Here is a 15,407-nt window from a genome sequence, read left to right on the forward strand (position 1 = left end):
CTCTGTGTATAAATAACTTGCCTCCAGCCAGGACCTGTTTCCTACTGGGTTTGGGGGAGATGAACTCCCAGCAGTGTGAGGTGTGAAAGGGCCTTTAAATGACAGAGCATCCAAAATTCAGTGAGCAGGCCTTTAATACAACTTCAACATACAAAATACTGTACAGTAAAAAGACAGGACTAGAAAACTAGAGCTTCCAGTAAAAAAAAAAAAAAAAAAAAAAAGCTCAAGTTTCATTTTTTAATTGAAATACAGAATATAAAAGCACTAGGTATGAAGTTAGAGGAGGCTGCAGCTCCCTGGGGGTCACTGCTCTCCGCAGGCACAGGCAGCCCCAGTAAAACCACAATGACTGTGTTAGACCAGGTGTTCATCCATGGAGGTTCTGTCCTGGCCTCTTCCCTGCTGGAGGGTCCTGGCTCGGTGCTGGACAGCAGGGGGACAGTGGTGGGCTCCGGCCTCCCTGAAGGCTGCTGGCCTGGCTGGGGCTGTCCCAGGAGCCCCGGCCACAGCTCAGGGCCTGGGCAGGGCTGAGGCTCAGGGGCTGCATCCTGCGCGGAAGCAAAGGCTGAAAACCTGCCTGGGACTCCAGGGAGCAACACAGGGTGAAGCCTCCAGAGAGCCTTCCTTACCTTTTACCTCAGTGTGGGCAGCTGCAGAGCCGTTCAGCTGCTGCCCCTCTTTGGGCACACCTGGGGCAGAGCAGAGAGCAGTGTCAGGGTGGAGGGCCAGCAGCACACGGGGTGGTTTCACACAGCCTTTCCTGGCTGGGTTTACCCTCAGAACACCTGCCAGCAAGGCTCTGGCCAGTGAACCCATTTTCCCCCATTTTTATGATTTATTAGTATAAAAGCATTGGCTCAGGCTGAGCAGCACAAGGGTCAGTGAGACTAAATACCCCTTCACTAAAAAGGGAACAAACAGCTGCACATGAAAAAACAAAGTCTGCAGGCGTGGGAGGCAGCACAGCTGTTTAAACTGTTAAAAACATAATGAATTCAGAAAGTAACCCACAAATCCAGCTACACTTAGAGACATATTTGCTTTTTTATAAAAAAAAGCTTCAGGAATCTGTATATAGCATGGAGAACAGGGGCTATTAACCCTGTCTGCTCTGCATGGTGACAGCCAGGGGTCCCCTGGCCCCGTACCTGTGCGGCCCCGCATGGCAATCTCGCTCGTCAGCCGCTCAAAGTACTCGGGCAGGTCGGCGTACTCGTCCCCGTAGGAAATCACTTTGATCCCTTTGTCCAGCATGTTCTCACGGAGCTTCTTGAACTCGTCCACATCCCCCCTCCGCACCAGCATGAAGTGCTCCAGGTCTGATTTGTGCTTGACAGCCTCTAAAAACAGGGCCTGAAACGTGGTGTCATCAACTGTCCAACCACAGCCCAAGAAGAGGAAGGACTTATTTTCATACAGCTTCTGAATCTCTCGCTTTAAGAAAGGGAAAGATGTTCTTGGTCAAGGTGAGCTTCATCCTCACAAGAGACAGCACCCTATCCCTGGGGAGGCTCTGCACCAATGCCATCCTTCAGCAAGTGTGGGAAGTGTTCTACCACCTTAGCAGGCTAAGGAATTCACCCCTCCTAACTTGTATACCTAATTAATTCTCCCCCACCCTCTGTGAAGCTGAGTCTGAACTCAGCAGAGCCCGTGCCTGGCTGAGCCTGTGGGAGCTGTCCCTGCAGGAGGGCTGTCCCAGGGTGGCTCACCATGACCTCGGTGTTGCGCAGCACGTTCTGGTATCCGGCCGGGTGCAGGACGATGCCGCTGGGGTTGGTGTAGACGCCGTGGATGTGCAGCACGCTGAGCTTCCTCTTCTCCTGAGCCCACTCCAGCACCTGCACAACCCAAACCCACAGCAACAGTGAGTGTGTCACACTGGCTACTGCAGCACTGCTATGTGTGACATCTTGGGGAGGCATTCCAAAGAGGCTGCTGCTTCCTCATCCTTTCTCCTCATCTTGTCTCCACCATCAGCCTCTACACCGTGGCCTGCAGCCACAGCCTGTGCTGCTTGTTTGGTCAACACTTCAGTCCCAAAGAGAGGGGGAGTGGTTTTATTGCAGGGTTGTGGGTAAAAAGGGCTTTGCCTTCAGCCACCAGCCTGGGCCGGAGGGAAGTCCCAAAGAGAGAGGGAGAAAGAGCAAGAGGGTAAGAACCAAGAAGAGGGGTCAGAGTGCAGGGGGAAGAGAGCAGAGGTAAGAGAGCAAGAGAGAGCTAAGAGAGTGAGATCTTTGTTACAATACATTGTATCTCCTTTTGTGATGAATATTCTAATTTACAGTGACCAACCAATACAAGACACAACATCCTATAGAATCTGACTGGTGAATGTGATGGGAAGACTGAATCAAAATGCCAGGTTGACCAGAAAAAGGGGAAAAAACCTACAAATCCTATGTCAGCTTGTTTCTCAAGCCTACTGAGTTTTATTTTGTGGGCCCTCCTGGCTCTGAGGGAGTCACCAGCTGAGCTGACCTCCATTTCAGACAGCTGCTTCCCAGGCTCTCGGTTTACTCCTGCAGACCTCAGCTCGTTTAAGCTTGCAATAATTAGAATGCTTATTTGTAACACTTTAAGTACTTCCAGCCACGTAGATTAAGAGGTCACATAGGAAACGTGAAGCACAGAAATGAGAATGAAAAGAGAGCAAGGACTGCACAGGACACACACATTGGGGGTGTTTAACATGCAAATAGAAGGATGAGATGCTCCCCACCAATAAAACCACGATGGAGAAGTGAGGTGGGCAGGTGCAAGGAACTCAGGGTTTCACAGCCTGACAGGGGCAGGAGGAGGGATGTTTGCATGAAGAGAGCAGCTCTGAGAGTGCAGCAGGAGGAGCCATTCCAGGCATTGAAGGCAGAGGACACGGGACAAGAGGGGAGCCTCAAAGGCTGCAGCCCTCAATGGCCACCACAAAAAAGCACTTGGCAGCACCTTATAAAAAGTTCAGCTTTGCATCTTGTGTGGAGTTTCCCATATTGGTCAGAAACATCAACACGAGCCTTATGTGGAAGCAAGGCCAAGCCAGAAGTTTCAAGGACAGAGATCAAAGGAATAGCAGACTTAAGGACTCCTCCTGAGCACTGGATGGCAGCCAGCAAACCACTGTTCCAGAAAGGAGCCTTCCCTCATTCCTCTGCTTGCTGCCCTGGACAGTCAGAGCCTCTGCCTGGAGCTTGTCTGCCACCACTTAAACCACTACAATCAGTACAATGTCCTCAGGCAGCATGAAACCACATCCTGCACCCCACAGTCCCTGACAAAAGAAATATTCATCCTTTACCTTCTTTTCATCAGTCAGGTCAAGAGACTCGAGGTGCTTCCCCTGGTGTGCTGCATACAGCTCCAGCAGGTTATCAAAGTTTGTGGTTAACACAAGGGCACCGTTTTCCATCAAGTGAAGCACAGACTTAAGCAGCTGCTTCCCAGAATCTTCCATTTTGGATTCCAGGTCATCAAACACCTCGTATAAACAGTCCTTGAAAAAGGTTGAGCGAACGTTGCTTGTGCGCTGAGAAGGGGAGACAGATTGAGATCAGAGCCCAGCCTGTAACAACTCCTGCCAAATGACTCCATGAAAAACTACCCAATGCCCTGCAAAGCTCTGGGTCTTGCAGGGCAAACACAGAGCTGCACTACTCTGGATCTCTCCTTCACCAGTTGTAGGATCACAGAATCCCACACTGGTCTGGGTTGGGAAGGACCTTAAAGCCCGCCCTGTGCCATCTCATCCACTCTGTGCCATGGGCAGGAACACCTTTCACTACCCCAGGTTGCTCCAAACCCTTCCAGCCTGGCCTGGAACACTCCCAGGGATGGAGCAGCCACAGCTTCTCTCAAGGAAGTATTTCTTCCCAATATCCCACCTAACCCTGCCCTCTGGCAGTAAAAAGCCATTCCCCCTTGTCCTGTCACTCCAGGCCCTTGTCCACAGTCTCTCTCCATCCTTCCTGTCAGCTCCCTTCAGGTCCTGGAAGGCCACAATTAGGTCACCCCTGAAGCCTTCTTCTCCAGGTTTAACAATCCCAGTTCTCTCAGCCTTTTCTCACAGGAAGGTGCTCCATCCCTCTAATCATCTTGATCCAGGTGAAACACCCAAACCCCACGTCTGCAGCAGGGTTATCTCTCAGGCCCTGGCACAGTAACTGCACTGGGGTTCCTTATACAGAGAGGAATTGTTGGGGTGAGGACACTATTGCTGGAGAACCAAACCTGGCTGTTCCCAAAAGCCAAATCCTACCCTCAAGACAGGGACAAGCACACTGACCGGAGACAGCTTCTGAATAAGGTCGTGGGCAACATGAACCAGGTTCTTGTCTTCATGAAGACACTTCTGGAACCGTTTGCTCTCTTCATCTTCCAGGAGATCAAAGTCAATAGCAGCATCCAGAAGGGCCTGAATCAGCCCCTTCCAGGACTTCAGTGCTGGGACCTGGGGAGCGACTGCAGCACTGATTCCTGTCCCAATCACCAAAACAAGTTCCCGAGGCTTCTTGGTTTTGAGGCTTGGCAACAGCTTCCTGCAAAAGGAGAGAGGAGCAGAGCTGGTACCACCATGAGTGGAAGGGTGTCTGGGGTGGTGGCACATGCAGACTGAGGGAGATGGAGGTACCTTGTGCCTGAATTTTGAATCAAATATCCATTGGGGTTCTCTGATAAACAGAGCATGAGAGGAGCAGCTTGGTATCCTTAAAAGACAGCAGGCAGCTGCATGGATCAGCAGCACAAATGCTCCCAATACAAGGTAAAGTAATTACAACATTTTTGGGAATCAAATCTGTTACCAGGATGGTTACTGAGGATGTCAATGATGCCCTGGGGTTCTTCTGCAGCAAAGCTAATCCACTAAAAATCTGGAATAAGGGAAGTCTATTAATAAAAGTTATCTAGAAGGCTGGAGGGCATGGGGAAGGTGTGGTGAGCACTAGAGAATGAGACACACACAAACGCTCTACATCCTGAGACAAAACGTGTGTCAGATCCCACGCAGGTCAGAAATGTGACCTGGTTTAAACCAGGTGCAGAACAGGGGCCTGGAGACAACAGCTCCATTTACCCAGCACACAGTAAAGCAAGGGAAGGCTTCCTCTGAGCTCTGCCCTGGAGGGGCTCAGCCCCAGTTTGCTGAGGAACCCCCTCAGCTCTACCAGCAATCCCTTTTCTGTCATTCCTGCAATTTCAGCAGGATGCTCTGGGCCAGTCTTCTGGAATATCCCAGATGAGACAGAGTCACATGAAACAGCTGCAGGGCTGGATTCTCCTTATTCCTCCTCCTCTCCTCCCTCTTTTCCTGCCTTTACACCTGCACAGTGCTTTTAAATGTGACCTTTATCATTTATTAAGCAGATCTGCTGCTTCTTGCCTTTCCTTGCCTGGTGTGTCCAGACTGCAGCAGGGACCTGCTGCAGCTTCCCAGGATTGGAGCAGCAGCCCAGGGAAGCAGCTCGGATGGAAGAAATGGGCTTCATCAGCAAACATGTGATAATTAGTGAGAAGGGGAGAGGAAACCAACACCACACAGATGGAGCTGTGCCTTCCCTCAGCTCCTGCCTATGAAAACAGACTTGTTAACCCTTTCCTCAAGGAGGGCTTCACTGTTACTGCTGATAAACAGGGTTTAATTTGAGGACTGCAAGCCTTGTGTGAGGAATAAATTAGTATTCATGCTAATGAGCTAGTATAAAAACACTATTGGACATACAGAGACTGAAATCCAAAATGATAACAAATACCCAACTCTAAAGTCCTGCATGCCTGAAAGAGACATTCTAACCCTGCTGATAAATGCACCTGTTTCTACCCTGATATCCTGAGCAAGGGAAAAATCATCTCCCAGAGTCTTTTCTGCACATTCCAGGGTCACTGATCAACCTCGAGACCACACTGAACTATCCTCAGCCCTCCAGAACTTGCAAATAAATTAAATTAGTGGGAGACAACCCCCCAGATGAATTAGCTGCTTGTTCACAGGAACTTTTGAGCCTGCAGCTGCCAGAGTCTCCAACAGATAGAATTATCCACCAGTCAGGCCCCCACTCACAGAACTGTAAGACCACCTATTTCTAAGCACAGGGAGCCTCAGAGCGAATTATTTAGCCTTTAAAAGCAGTTTAATCACACTAATTTGAGTACCCAACTCAAGCAAAGAAGCACAACTACTGTGTCTGTGAGCGGATAGGACAGTAAAACACAGCTTTGAGTGCAACCCCATCCCCTGGCTGAGAGTTAAAACCCAAAAAATTAATTCTGGGTGTGAAGGCATCTGTTGCACAAACAGCAGGAAAGCCCAGCAAGGTACGGCCAGAAACCAGTGCAGGGTTCTTGGATCAGGAAGCGAAACAGCTTCGGTCACCAGGGGTCACAATCCTTAAAGAACAATGTGAGGCAAAGGAAAAGGCTCAAATTCAATGGGGTATAATTAAATTTACCTGGGCTTTTTTGCAGGTGGCATTCCATCTTCCAATAATGTTTCCTTGCCCAGGCTCACCGTTGAAGCCATCCAGTTTCTACAGTAGACAAATCACCACAAGCGAAGTCACTGCACATGGACAACACCACCTGGACAACAAGGTTTTACACAACCAGCTTTGCACAGGTGGATAAATCCCAGCTCTGTTATCATTCCAAGATCACCTCTGGGCTGAGAATTGCGTGTTTTTGTCTCTGAACTTTGCTCCACAGTCTCATCCACCTCCTTAACCTCTTTTACCATAAAATCCTTGGCTGTTTTTGCCCAGGTGTGATTGCCTCAGCAAAACACACTTTGTCAGCCCCTTTGCTTCACCTCAGCTCCTCATTTTCCCAGAGATCCTGGATCTTGGAGCAGCACTCCCCGCTTCCCGACAAGGCCTGTAGCAAACTTGCTGCTTTGGGAAACAGTGGGAGGGGAAGAGAAGACAAAGAGATTTTTTGTTGGCTCCAAAAAGTCACGGAAAGCATTTCATTCCCCGGTGATGAGAGAAGGGTTTCCCAGCCCGCCGTGCGTCTGCGAGCACTGGGAAATGACCTTAAAGCCCACGGAAAGGAAATGCACTTGGAGAACTCTTTCAACAGCCCGTGACATAAACCACAAAAGCTCTGCCAGCACGCAGTGCTCTCCCACTCTGCTTCTCCCAAATAAGTCTATGGAAAGGGAATGGAAATGAATACAACTGTTCATCCTCCTCTGCTTTCTCCTTGCCAATTGTAATGAAGAGTCCGGGAAAAGCTCTGTTAGACAAGGGCTTTTGGCCAGAGGAAATGCTGAGGAAGAGCAGCTGACCCAAAATCACAGAGTTTTTGCAGGTTTTTCCACCTCAGGGAGATCTGAGGGTTGGTTGATTGCTCCCTGGCAGCAGAGCTGGAGACATTGGGCAGGTCTCCCCAGGTAGGACAGCTCGGCTCTGCTGCAAGTGTTGGCATGGATTGTGTGAGAAATCAGCCAGTATTCCAGGAAACCACCAGCCTCCAGTGCTGGATGATGAGAGCAGGGCACAGTGACACTGTCAGACACTCAGACACACCGTGTGTGCAGCCTTTGCCTCCTGACCCTTTGGAAAACTTTATACAATGCCACTATGGAATGGTTTGGGTTGGACAGAACCTCAAAGCTCGTGTCGTTCCACTCCTCTGCCGTGGGCAGGGACACTTTCCCCCACACCAGGTGGTTCAATAATAAATCATTGTAACAACAGCAGAACACCTCAGAGAGCTGATTCTCACCATATACCTCCTGAAATATTACTGAACGTGTGCTGCTCATCACTTCAAATAATCACCTTTTTATGTTATTAGGCCTTACTGTAGGGCCCAGATTTTGGATAAAAGTGTCAAAGTGAGGAATCTCCTGGTTTTCCCCCCTCTGTGCATGCCAGGCAGGGCTCCTCCATCACACAGTCCTGTGAATATTGTACCCTGTATTTTTCCAACCCACAGTGAGCCCAGGAGCACTTCAGTGCTGTTCTGACAATGACCCTCTGCAGCCTCATCAGCCCTGAACACCTCCAACCTGTCAGCCCTCATGGTGACCTATTTTGGGGTTAAATCTCCAAAGCAGGGACTCTCAGGGAGACACAGCAGGACCTGCTGGACACAGGATCTGTCAGATTCACCATCAAATCCCTGCTGAGTGAATGCAGCCAAGTACAGTCAGGATAAAGGGGGAAAATTCCCTCTCTTTTCTTCCCAGGAGGGTCCCACCTCTCCTTTTGGATGAGCTGATTTTTCTGGCAGGACAGGCTGCTTCCACAAAGCCAGCCAGATTTTATTTAGTGGTGCAAAGGACGAGCTAGGGACTAACAATAGATAACTGGAGTGTTTCAGGGGGAAGTTTGAGCTCTGCCCTCGGTCCCTCTGCAGCAGCAGAGCTACTGGATATAATTTAAATTTATATTATCTTTGCATTGTGAATCATCAGCTGAGCCTCTAATCTTGAGGCTGTTTGTAAACTCCCACCTCAGCACTGCTCCCATCTCTCTCACCCTGCACATTCCCATGCCATTAACAGCAGGAATGGAGCCATCAAATCAGTTTTAAGTGCCTCTAAATGACATTTCTAAAGTAATTTTAAACTTAATATAAAACACCTTTTGGAATTATAATCACCTTGTAAGGTTTTCTCATATAATGACCTCCAACCTTCAGGTCTATTATTTAGTGCAGAGAGTCATAAAGGAACAAAAAAACCCCCCTATTATAAATACAGCCTAGTTCCAAAAATAAAGTTATTACTGGTCTTAAAAAGAATTTATGGGGATTCAGCCAAGAAACAGTAACCTCTGGTTTTTAGTCCTGGAGAGAAGCTCTGCTCCCCAGGGGGATGGATCACACTGGCACAGCTGAGGTAGCCAAAATTAAAAGGAATTACCTCAGAGCATAACAGTGCCATGGGAAAAAAAACCACAGCAGGTACTGCAGGTTCCCCCTGGGAACACAGGTGCCATGGAGGAGAGGGAGCCATGGGCACTTAAAAGATAAGAAGTGTCTCTCCAACCTTCTTCAGACACTGGGAACTTTCCAGCTATTTAGACTACAGGGAGCTGAGGAGTGTAAACACAACACTCCATGGATTCCTGGCTCAGCTGCCCCATTCCCCTGTCCCAGCCTTGTTCCCACCACTTTTATCACAGATACTGCCTGTGTGGGATTGTTGCATTCTCTTACTCTCTCCACACCACAGAAATCCCTTAATTCATCCTGAACCCTTCCAGAATTCAGCTTTAAACAGTCCTCAAGTAAACAAAACTGAATAAACCCAACCACAGCAATTCCCAGTGTGACACAGACACATCCAGCTGCAGAAATGCTGGAAATATGAAGGTGTATCCCAGGTAAAAGCAAACACCTGAACACCACAAGTGTCAAAGGAAGGCTGAGGTTCATACAGGGTGTGTATTTACAAAAACCTCTCTGCAGCTCAGCAAAACATGACCAGGCCATGCAGGCAACACCAGAGCCCAACCTGCAGGACCAAAATGGGGAAATAACGCAACATTTTCTCCCCCAAGTCATGGAGAAGTTGCTGCTGACACCATCTCCATGCTCAGCACCCAACACACAACTAAAGCTACACCGGGATGTTTAACATTGAAGCCAAGTGATCCAGCTCCGTGCTGGGGCTCCCCTAGAAGAGCCCCCACCAATTCCACAAAGAAACAAGTACAAACATACATTATTTTTAGCTTCTTTGAGTGCTGAGCACTTGCCACCAGTAAGGATGTGATGCATTCCCAGGACCCAAGGATGCTGAATTCCCAAGGATGCTGAATTCCCAAGGATGCTGCATTCCCCGCTTCTTTTCCAGTTCAGGTGTTGAGATAAGATAGTTTTAAAGCCACCATGTTTCAGCTAAAAGCCGAGCTGTCCCTGGCCAATTCCCAAGCCTGTCATCCATGTGGAAGCTACACTGGAGCTGGATCAAAACCCTCCTAGAAACACACGGGCTCCGGGGACAATGGGACTGAGGACAAGCCCTGCTCCTGTCCCAGCCACAAAAACACCGCGTTCAGCCTCCTTGGATGTGAGTCAAAAACACACCAGAGGTTTTTTATTCCACGCTGTGATTCTCCACGTGCTTCCCAATGGCTCCATGAGCAAAAAAAAGAGAGAGAGTGACACAGCAAAGCCCGGCTGAGCTCTGTATCCCACAGAGCCCCACAGAAACACAGGACTGACTATGGAAAGGGAAGCAGGGAACGAGAGGTGACACTTTTGAGGTTTCTCGAGCTCTTACCTGTCCTCTCCGTTATGCCCTCCTCGCTAAACCTGCGGGAAAAGCAACAACAACAACACGGGCATTCAGCAGGCGGGGACGACACCAGAGGGGACCCCTCAATAAAAACGAGCTTTCATAGAGGGCTTTGGCGCGGGTCTGAGGTTTCCCGGCCCCCCGTCTCACCCCTGGGCCCCGCCGGTGTCCTTATCTCCCCTCAGGCCGCTCCGTCCCCTCAGCCCGGCCGCCATGGGGACCCCCCCCCATTATGGCGGCCCCCCGTCGCTATGGCAACAGCTTCACCCCCCCCTTCCCGCCACCGCCGTCTCCAAGGCAACCGCGCCCCCCCCCGCCCCCGCGCGCACCCCGCACGCACCTGGCGCCGCGCGCGCGGCCCCATTGAGGAGACGCCGCCGGCGCCGCGCGCAGCCGCCTCGCGCCTCGGCCACGCCTCCCGCCCCGCCTTGTCATTGGCTCTCAGCGGAAAAGGCGGGGCCAAGGCTCTAGCGGCGCTTTCCGGAGGTATAAAAGGCGCGAGGCGCATGCACAGTGCAGTGGTGGGCTGGGAGGCGGCGCCGAGTGGTTCCTGTGGCCGAGCCGGGGCTGGGCCTGGCCTTGTCCCCGTTTCCGTCCCTGTGCCCCGCGTACCCCTCAGGGGTCTCTCCTCCGCCAGCTGCCGCTGCCTGGGTTCCTGTGTGGGTGACCACTTCTCCAGCCCTATGAGGTACATGCGGTGCCCGGGCCTGGACGGCCGCTATGATGTCTTCGAACATCTGTGTGGCGGAATTTGGGTGTGCTTAGAGCTGTCCAGGAAAAAAACTATGCTATGTTTTCTGGGTAGATGCACACTGTTTTGTACTGGTACTGTCAATGAAATATTAATGGTGCTTTTAGGGACAAAATTAGCCTCATTTTCTTACCAGAGCCACCTTGACCTTGCCTTGCAGCATCTGATCTTCACTGTTTCTTAATTCCACAGGCCATCCTGTAAACCACAGGCTCCTGCTGATGACCAGCCTGAAACTCCTGCTGCAGGGATTTCAGTGTGGTGCTGCTGCTGGGTCATGGCACGTTGTGAATAGAGCTGTGCCTGCTTAGTTACTCCTTTCATAATGATTATATTATTGCTGAGGTAGGGTGGAGGTCGATCCAGAGGGTGCTGCCTCTTGGGGTCTGGGGTTTGTGGGTTCACCCTTGCTCAGGTTCCCTCTGTGGGGTGACTCACACAGGCAGGTGCCTCCCCCTCCTCTGGATCCTGTCCTGGGGTGCGGAGTTGATTTTTGGGGTGGTGGCAGCAGTGCCAGGGCAGGGACTAACGTAAAATAGGTCCCAGTGGGATGAGTGGTGCTGGGCCCATGACTGGTGGTAGTCTGTGGGTCCCTGTGGGGCTCAGCACCACTCAGCTGAGCTTTTTCCTTTGAGATTTGGCCACTGTGTCCCCTGCTTGGTGGAGAGAAAGGCAGCCAAGGTGGTGGTGTGGAGGGAACATTCAGTGTCCAACAGGAACTCTTCAAAGACCTGTGGGACACAGTGGTGGTGTGGGCAGGGGGTTCCCAAAAGCCTGACAGGTGCTGGTGGGTGTTGGGGGAGCTCCTGACCTTTAGGTTGAGGATGATGAGGAGATGAAGGCAGTGTCAGTTGTTGGCCACCACCAGGGGAACAACACCTGGGAAAGGAGAAATACAGGGGGGATTTTTGGGGTGAAAAAATTATTTGTTTGGTAAAAGTAACTCGTAAAATAAGAGTGAGCAGCAAAGATGGAGCTGTCTGTGTTCAGTCAGGAAACCAGGGAGGGAAGATAGATGTGAGTGCAGGTGAGGGCTGGGTACTGTGACACCCAGGCAGTGACGGCATGTGGCGGATGTGGGAGGAGGCCCTTGGAGGGCTTGGCTTCCCTTCCCTGCAGTCACTTACCCAGCTTGTGCTTTCACATTCCCCAGCAGAGGCTGGAGCTGCTGGGGGCACCGGGGTGTTCGGGGAGCTCCTCCACTCTGTCCCTGGGCAGGCAGGTGGGTGCCCCTGCCCCCATTTCCACCCCAGGGCAGCTTCACTGGGAACCACTCCTGGATGTGGAAGCTGCAAGGATGGATCAGCCTCGCCATTCACTGCAGAGTGAACATACTGCATTCACCTGTGCTTTCCCACCCAGGTAATCCCAGAAGATCTTTCTTTGCCAAACCCAGGGGCTGATGCATCTCCTTCCCTGCTCCGGTGCTGGACTCCTGCATTCCAGGTGAGCATCCCAACAACTTTCCGCTCCACTGCTCATTGTTCCAGTCACACTTGACCTTTTGGCTGTCACTGAGTGGTGACACTTGGGAAACACTGCGGTTTCCGTGGGCGTGCCGGGGTTTTGCTGGCGTTTCCTGCAGTCCTGTGTTTGGAGTAGGGGAAAGGCTTCAGCGTGACTTGGGGTGTTTCATTTCGGAAGGGGTGATGCCAGCAGTGGAAAAAAGCAGCTGTTTCCCATGTTGCTGCTCCTGGGTGTCCACTGGGAGTGTCTGGGCTCCCTGAACCGTGTTGGAAGCACAATGTGGATGTTTTGGAACAGACAGGAATGCCAGAGCAGGCAGCACCAAGGATGCACAGCTCTGGGCATCACCCACACTGCCTTTGTTTTGCCAGCACCCAGTCCATCCCTGGTGATCCCAGCTGATTTCCACTTCTCTCCTCCACAGGATCCTTTTCCCACTGATGGGAATGAAGGTTTCTCCTCCCCATTCTCTCTTGGCCTCGCTTGCTGCAGGTGTGTATCTCCAGTGGAGAGAGCCAGTAACAGGTAAATGTTCCTTCCCAGCCCATTTTGGGGTGGCAGATGCAGAAAACTGCTGGGGGTGGTTTTGGGGCTGTAAGAGAGCACCCCAAAGGTGCAGGTCCCTGGAACAGACCACATTGAGCTCCTGGGGCTGAGACCTGCCATGAGGAGGTTCTTTCTCTCAGTTTTTTATCCCTCTTTTCTGCTCCCAGGAAAGGTGTCCTGCTGGCAATCGGTGGCTGACCAGCGTGCTGCCCGTTATGGCTAGTGAGTCTAAGAATAAACCCTCTGGCTCTGTCCCCTCCCTCACAGCATCCCCTCCCCAGCAGAACACCAGGGTACCAATGGGCAATGATGCCACAGCATTCAGGTGTTGGTGGCAGCTCAGGTTTTAGGGACCAGGATGGTTTTGGGGGTCAAGGTGAGATCCCTTTCCATCTGGGGGCGTTCTGCAGATTGAACAATGCTGTGCTTGGGAAGTCCAGGGGCTGCTGAGCCCCCAGACCTCACTGTGGCCTCACTCTGCAGGTTGGTTTCGGCGGCTCCTGCACAAGCCCAAGCCCAGCTCAGTGAAAAGCCTCAAATCCAGCCACTCCACTTCATCCTCACCCTCCTCCTCCTCCTCCTCTTCTGCCAAGAGCTCCAGCTCCTCTCCCAGCACGAGCTTGGCCACCAGCTCCATCTCCCTGTCTCCTGTGTCAGCGCCGGACATCAGCGCCTCGGACAGCCCGCGGTGGGACAAGAGCTACGACGTGTGCATCTGCCACAGCGAGGGGGACGTGGAGCTGGCGGAGGAGCTGGTGTCCTACCTGGAGGGCCAACCCGAGAGCTTGCGATGCTTCCTGCAGCTGCGGGACGCGGCGGCGGGCGGCGCGGTGGTGACGGAGCTGTGCGATGCCATGCAGAGCAGCCACTGCTGGGTCATGCTCATCACCCCCGGCTTCCTTCACGACCCCTGGTGCAGGTAGTGTAGAATTTTTTCTGTGGATGGCAGGGTTGAGGAACTCTACAGACCTGAGATGTTGTAGAAATACGAGGTTTTATTATTACAAGGGTCGTGGGTAAAAAGGGCTTTGCTTCCAGCTACCAGCCTGGGCTGGAGCAAAGCCCTAAAGAGAGAATGGGGAGAGAGAGAGAGATAGAAGAGAGATAAGGGGTAAAAACGGGGCAGGAGCAGGGGAAAAACGTGGGGAGAAAACAGGAGCAAGCGAGGTGAGAGAGAGGAGAGGGGATGGGCCAAGAGGGTAAGAGAGCCAAGAGAAGAGAGGTAAGGGAAGAGGGGTGAGAGGGCCAGAGAAGAGAGCGATCACCTTGTTACAATCCATTCTCTCTCTTTTTGTGTTGAATATTCTAATTTACAGTGACCAACCAGTGTGAGATACAAAACCTACAAACTTTGCATGCAGCCTATAAGAACTACTACATTACCATGTCATTTTATATTCTAAACTCTATAGACTCCTTTCTTATGTACTTGTTCCCTGATGCCTTGCAGGGTGGAAAGGCAACATTCTTGTCTTTTGTTTTCCTGTCTTCAGCTAATCACCATCTTCCTGCCTGCCATGCTCACATCTCCAAACTGGCTTTCATTCCTATTTCACTCACAGGTTTTATATCTGCAGTATTTCTTACCATGCAGTCATATTCATAAGTCCTCCCTGTCCCATCTTTCCCAACAGGTATCAGATGCACCAGGCCTTGGCTGAGGCTCCCATGGCCAACGGACGCACCATCCCGGTGCTGAAGGACGTGGACCGCAAGGATTATCCCAGGGAGCTGAGGAACATCTACTACATCTACATGGCCCTCAAGGAGAAGAGCTTCAGGCAGATCAGAGACACTGTCGTGCGCTGTGAGTGTCCTGTGGGAGGCTGAGGAAACGTCAGCCCCATTGGGAAGGGACCAGATTCCATAAATTTATCTGAAGTTGATTTTTAGAGTAATTGTTTGCTAATGGAGCTCATTCACTCTCTCTGCAGACCTCCAGGAACTGTGCCAGAGCTCCACAAAAAGGATGGAGTAGTGCTGAGAGCAGGGACATCCATCCCCATGGGCATTACGGAGCTGTTGCCATTGGATTTGGGTGTTGGCACGTTCCATTGGACCTTGAGGTCAAACCTGAGCTGCTCAGACCAGACCTGGGAGCCAAGATGAGGAGTTCCCCACATCCACCGTGTCTTGGTGGCCAAAATCTCCTCAGCGGGGACAGCGACATCCATCACACAAACACTAAGCTCTGACATCGGGTGGTTTCTTGGGGTCACAACAGCTCTTTATGGTGCTGCCATTCTCTGCCCTGAGGGCTCCAAGACCCCTAACTAAGCTGACAATGCGCCTGCTGGGCTGTGGGCAGGACAAGATCAGGCAGGCAGTGACTTTGCACGGAATCGTTGCGACTGCGAAAATGCAGAAGTTTAAAAATTTCGGTGGTTTTCCGTATTTTTGTCTCAA

The 15,407-nt window shown here is 51.4% G+C and overlaps 2 protein-coding genes across 9 annotated transcripts in view; one reads left to right on the forward strand and one right to left on the reverse strand.

Moving 5' to 3' along the window:
• Positions 1-17: 17 nt before the first annotated feature.
• Positions 18-10,638, reverse strand: FAM118B (family with sequence similarity 118 member B). 5 transcript variants are annotated; one of them, XM_083877964.1, is made up of 9 exons: positions 10,578-10,638; positions 10,223-10,254; positions 6,441-6,518; positions 4,280-4,532; positions 3,296-3,523; positions 1,716-1,844; positions 1,152-1,356; positions 633-692; positions 18-551 (listed from the first exon to the last, which is right to left on the reverse strand). In XM_083877964.1, exons 3-9 carry the CDS (start codon positions 6,509-6,511, stop codon positions 538-540), a joined length of 960 nt encoding a protein of 319 aa, XP_083734090.1. In that variant the 5' UTR covers positions 6,512-6,518; positions 10,223-10,254; positions 10,578-10,638; the 3' UTR covers positions 18-537. The 5 variants fall into 5 exon arrangements, with proteins under 5 accessions (XP_083734090.1, XP_083734086.1, XP_083734087.1 ...); XM_083877960.1 differs by having other exon boundaries at positions 1,152-1,437; XM_083877961.1 differs by having other exon boundaries at positions 1,152-1,437; positions 6,441-6,570; positions 10,578-10,631.
• A 3-nt stretch (positions 10,639-10,641) lies between these two features.
• TIRAP (TIR domain containing adaptor protein) overlaps positions 10,642-15,407 on the forward strand; it is a 383,808-nt gene continuing 379,042 nt past the window's right edge. Inside the window, exons 1-8 of one of the 4 annotated variants that reach the window (XM_083877969.1) lie at positions 10,642-10,925; positions 12,142-12,210; positions 12,351-12,434; positions 12,880-12,980; positions 13,169-13,223; positions 13,485-13,920; positions 14,636-14,808; positions 14,936-15,375. In XM_083877969.1, coding sequence (XP_083734095.1) covers positions 13,217-13,223; positions 13,485-13,920; positions 14,636-14,808; positions 14,936-14,979 — 660 coding nt within the window. In that variant the 5' untranslated portion in view covers positions 10,642-10,925; positions 12,142-12,210; positions 12,351-12,434; positions 12,880-12,980; positions 13,169-13,216 and the 3' untranslated portion in view covers positions 14,980-15,375. Of the gene's footprint in view, positions 10,926-12,141; positions 12,211-12,350; positions 12,435-12,879; positions 12,981-13,168; positions 13,224-13,484; positions 13,921-14,635; positions 14,809-14,935; positions 15,377-15,407 lie in introns of those variants that run through there. The other 3 variants (XM_083877970.1, XR_014591757.1, XM_083877968.1) reach the window with 3 other exon arrangements.

Source organism: Zosterops lateralis (assembly GCF_965231275.1).
Source record: "Zosterops lateralis genome assembly, chromosome: 25".
Lineage (NCBI taxonomy): Eukaryota > Metazoa > Chordata > Aves > Passeriformes > Zosteropidae > Zosterops > Zosterops lateralis.

What these genes read in the sequence shown, in the direction of transcription:
- FAM118B (XM_083877960.1), bottom strand. Translation starts at nt 6,511, where the DNA reads ATGGCTTCAACGGTGAGCCTGGGCAAGGAAACATTATTGGAAGATGGA. An exon ending in ACCTGACTGATGAAAAGAAG is followed by an intron (nt 1,845 to 3,295) that starts GTAAAGGATGAA and finishes TGGGTTGTGCAG; the next exon opens with GTGCTGGAGTGGGCTCAGGA. An exon ending in TGCCATGCGGGGCCGCACAG is followed by an intron (nt 693 to 1,151) that starts GTACGGGGCCAG and finishes GCTCTGCCCCAG; the next exon opens with GTGTGCCCAAAGAGGGGCAG.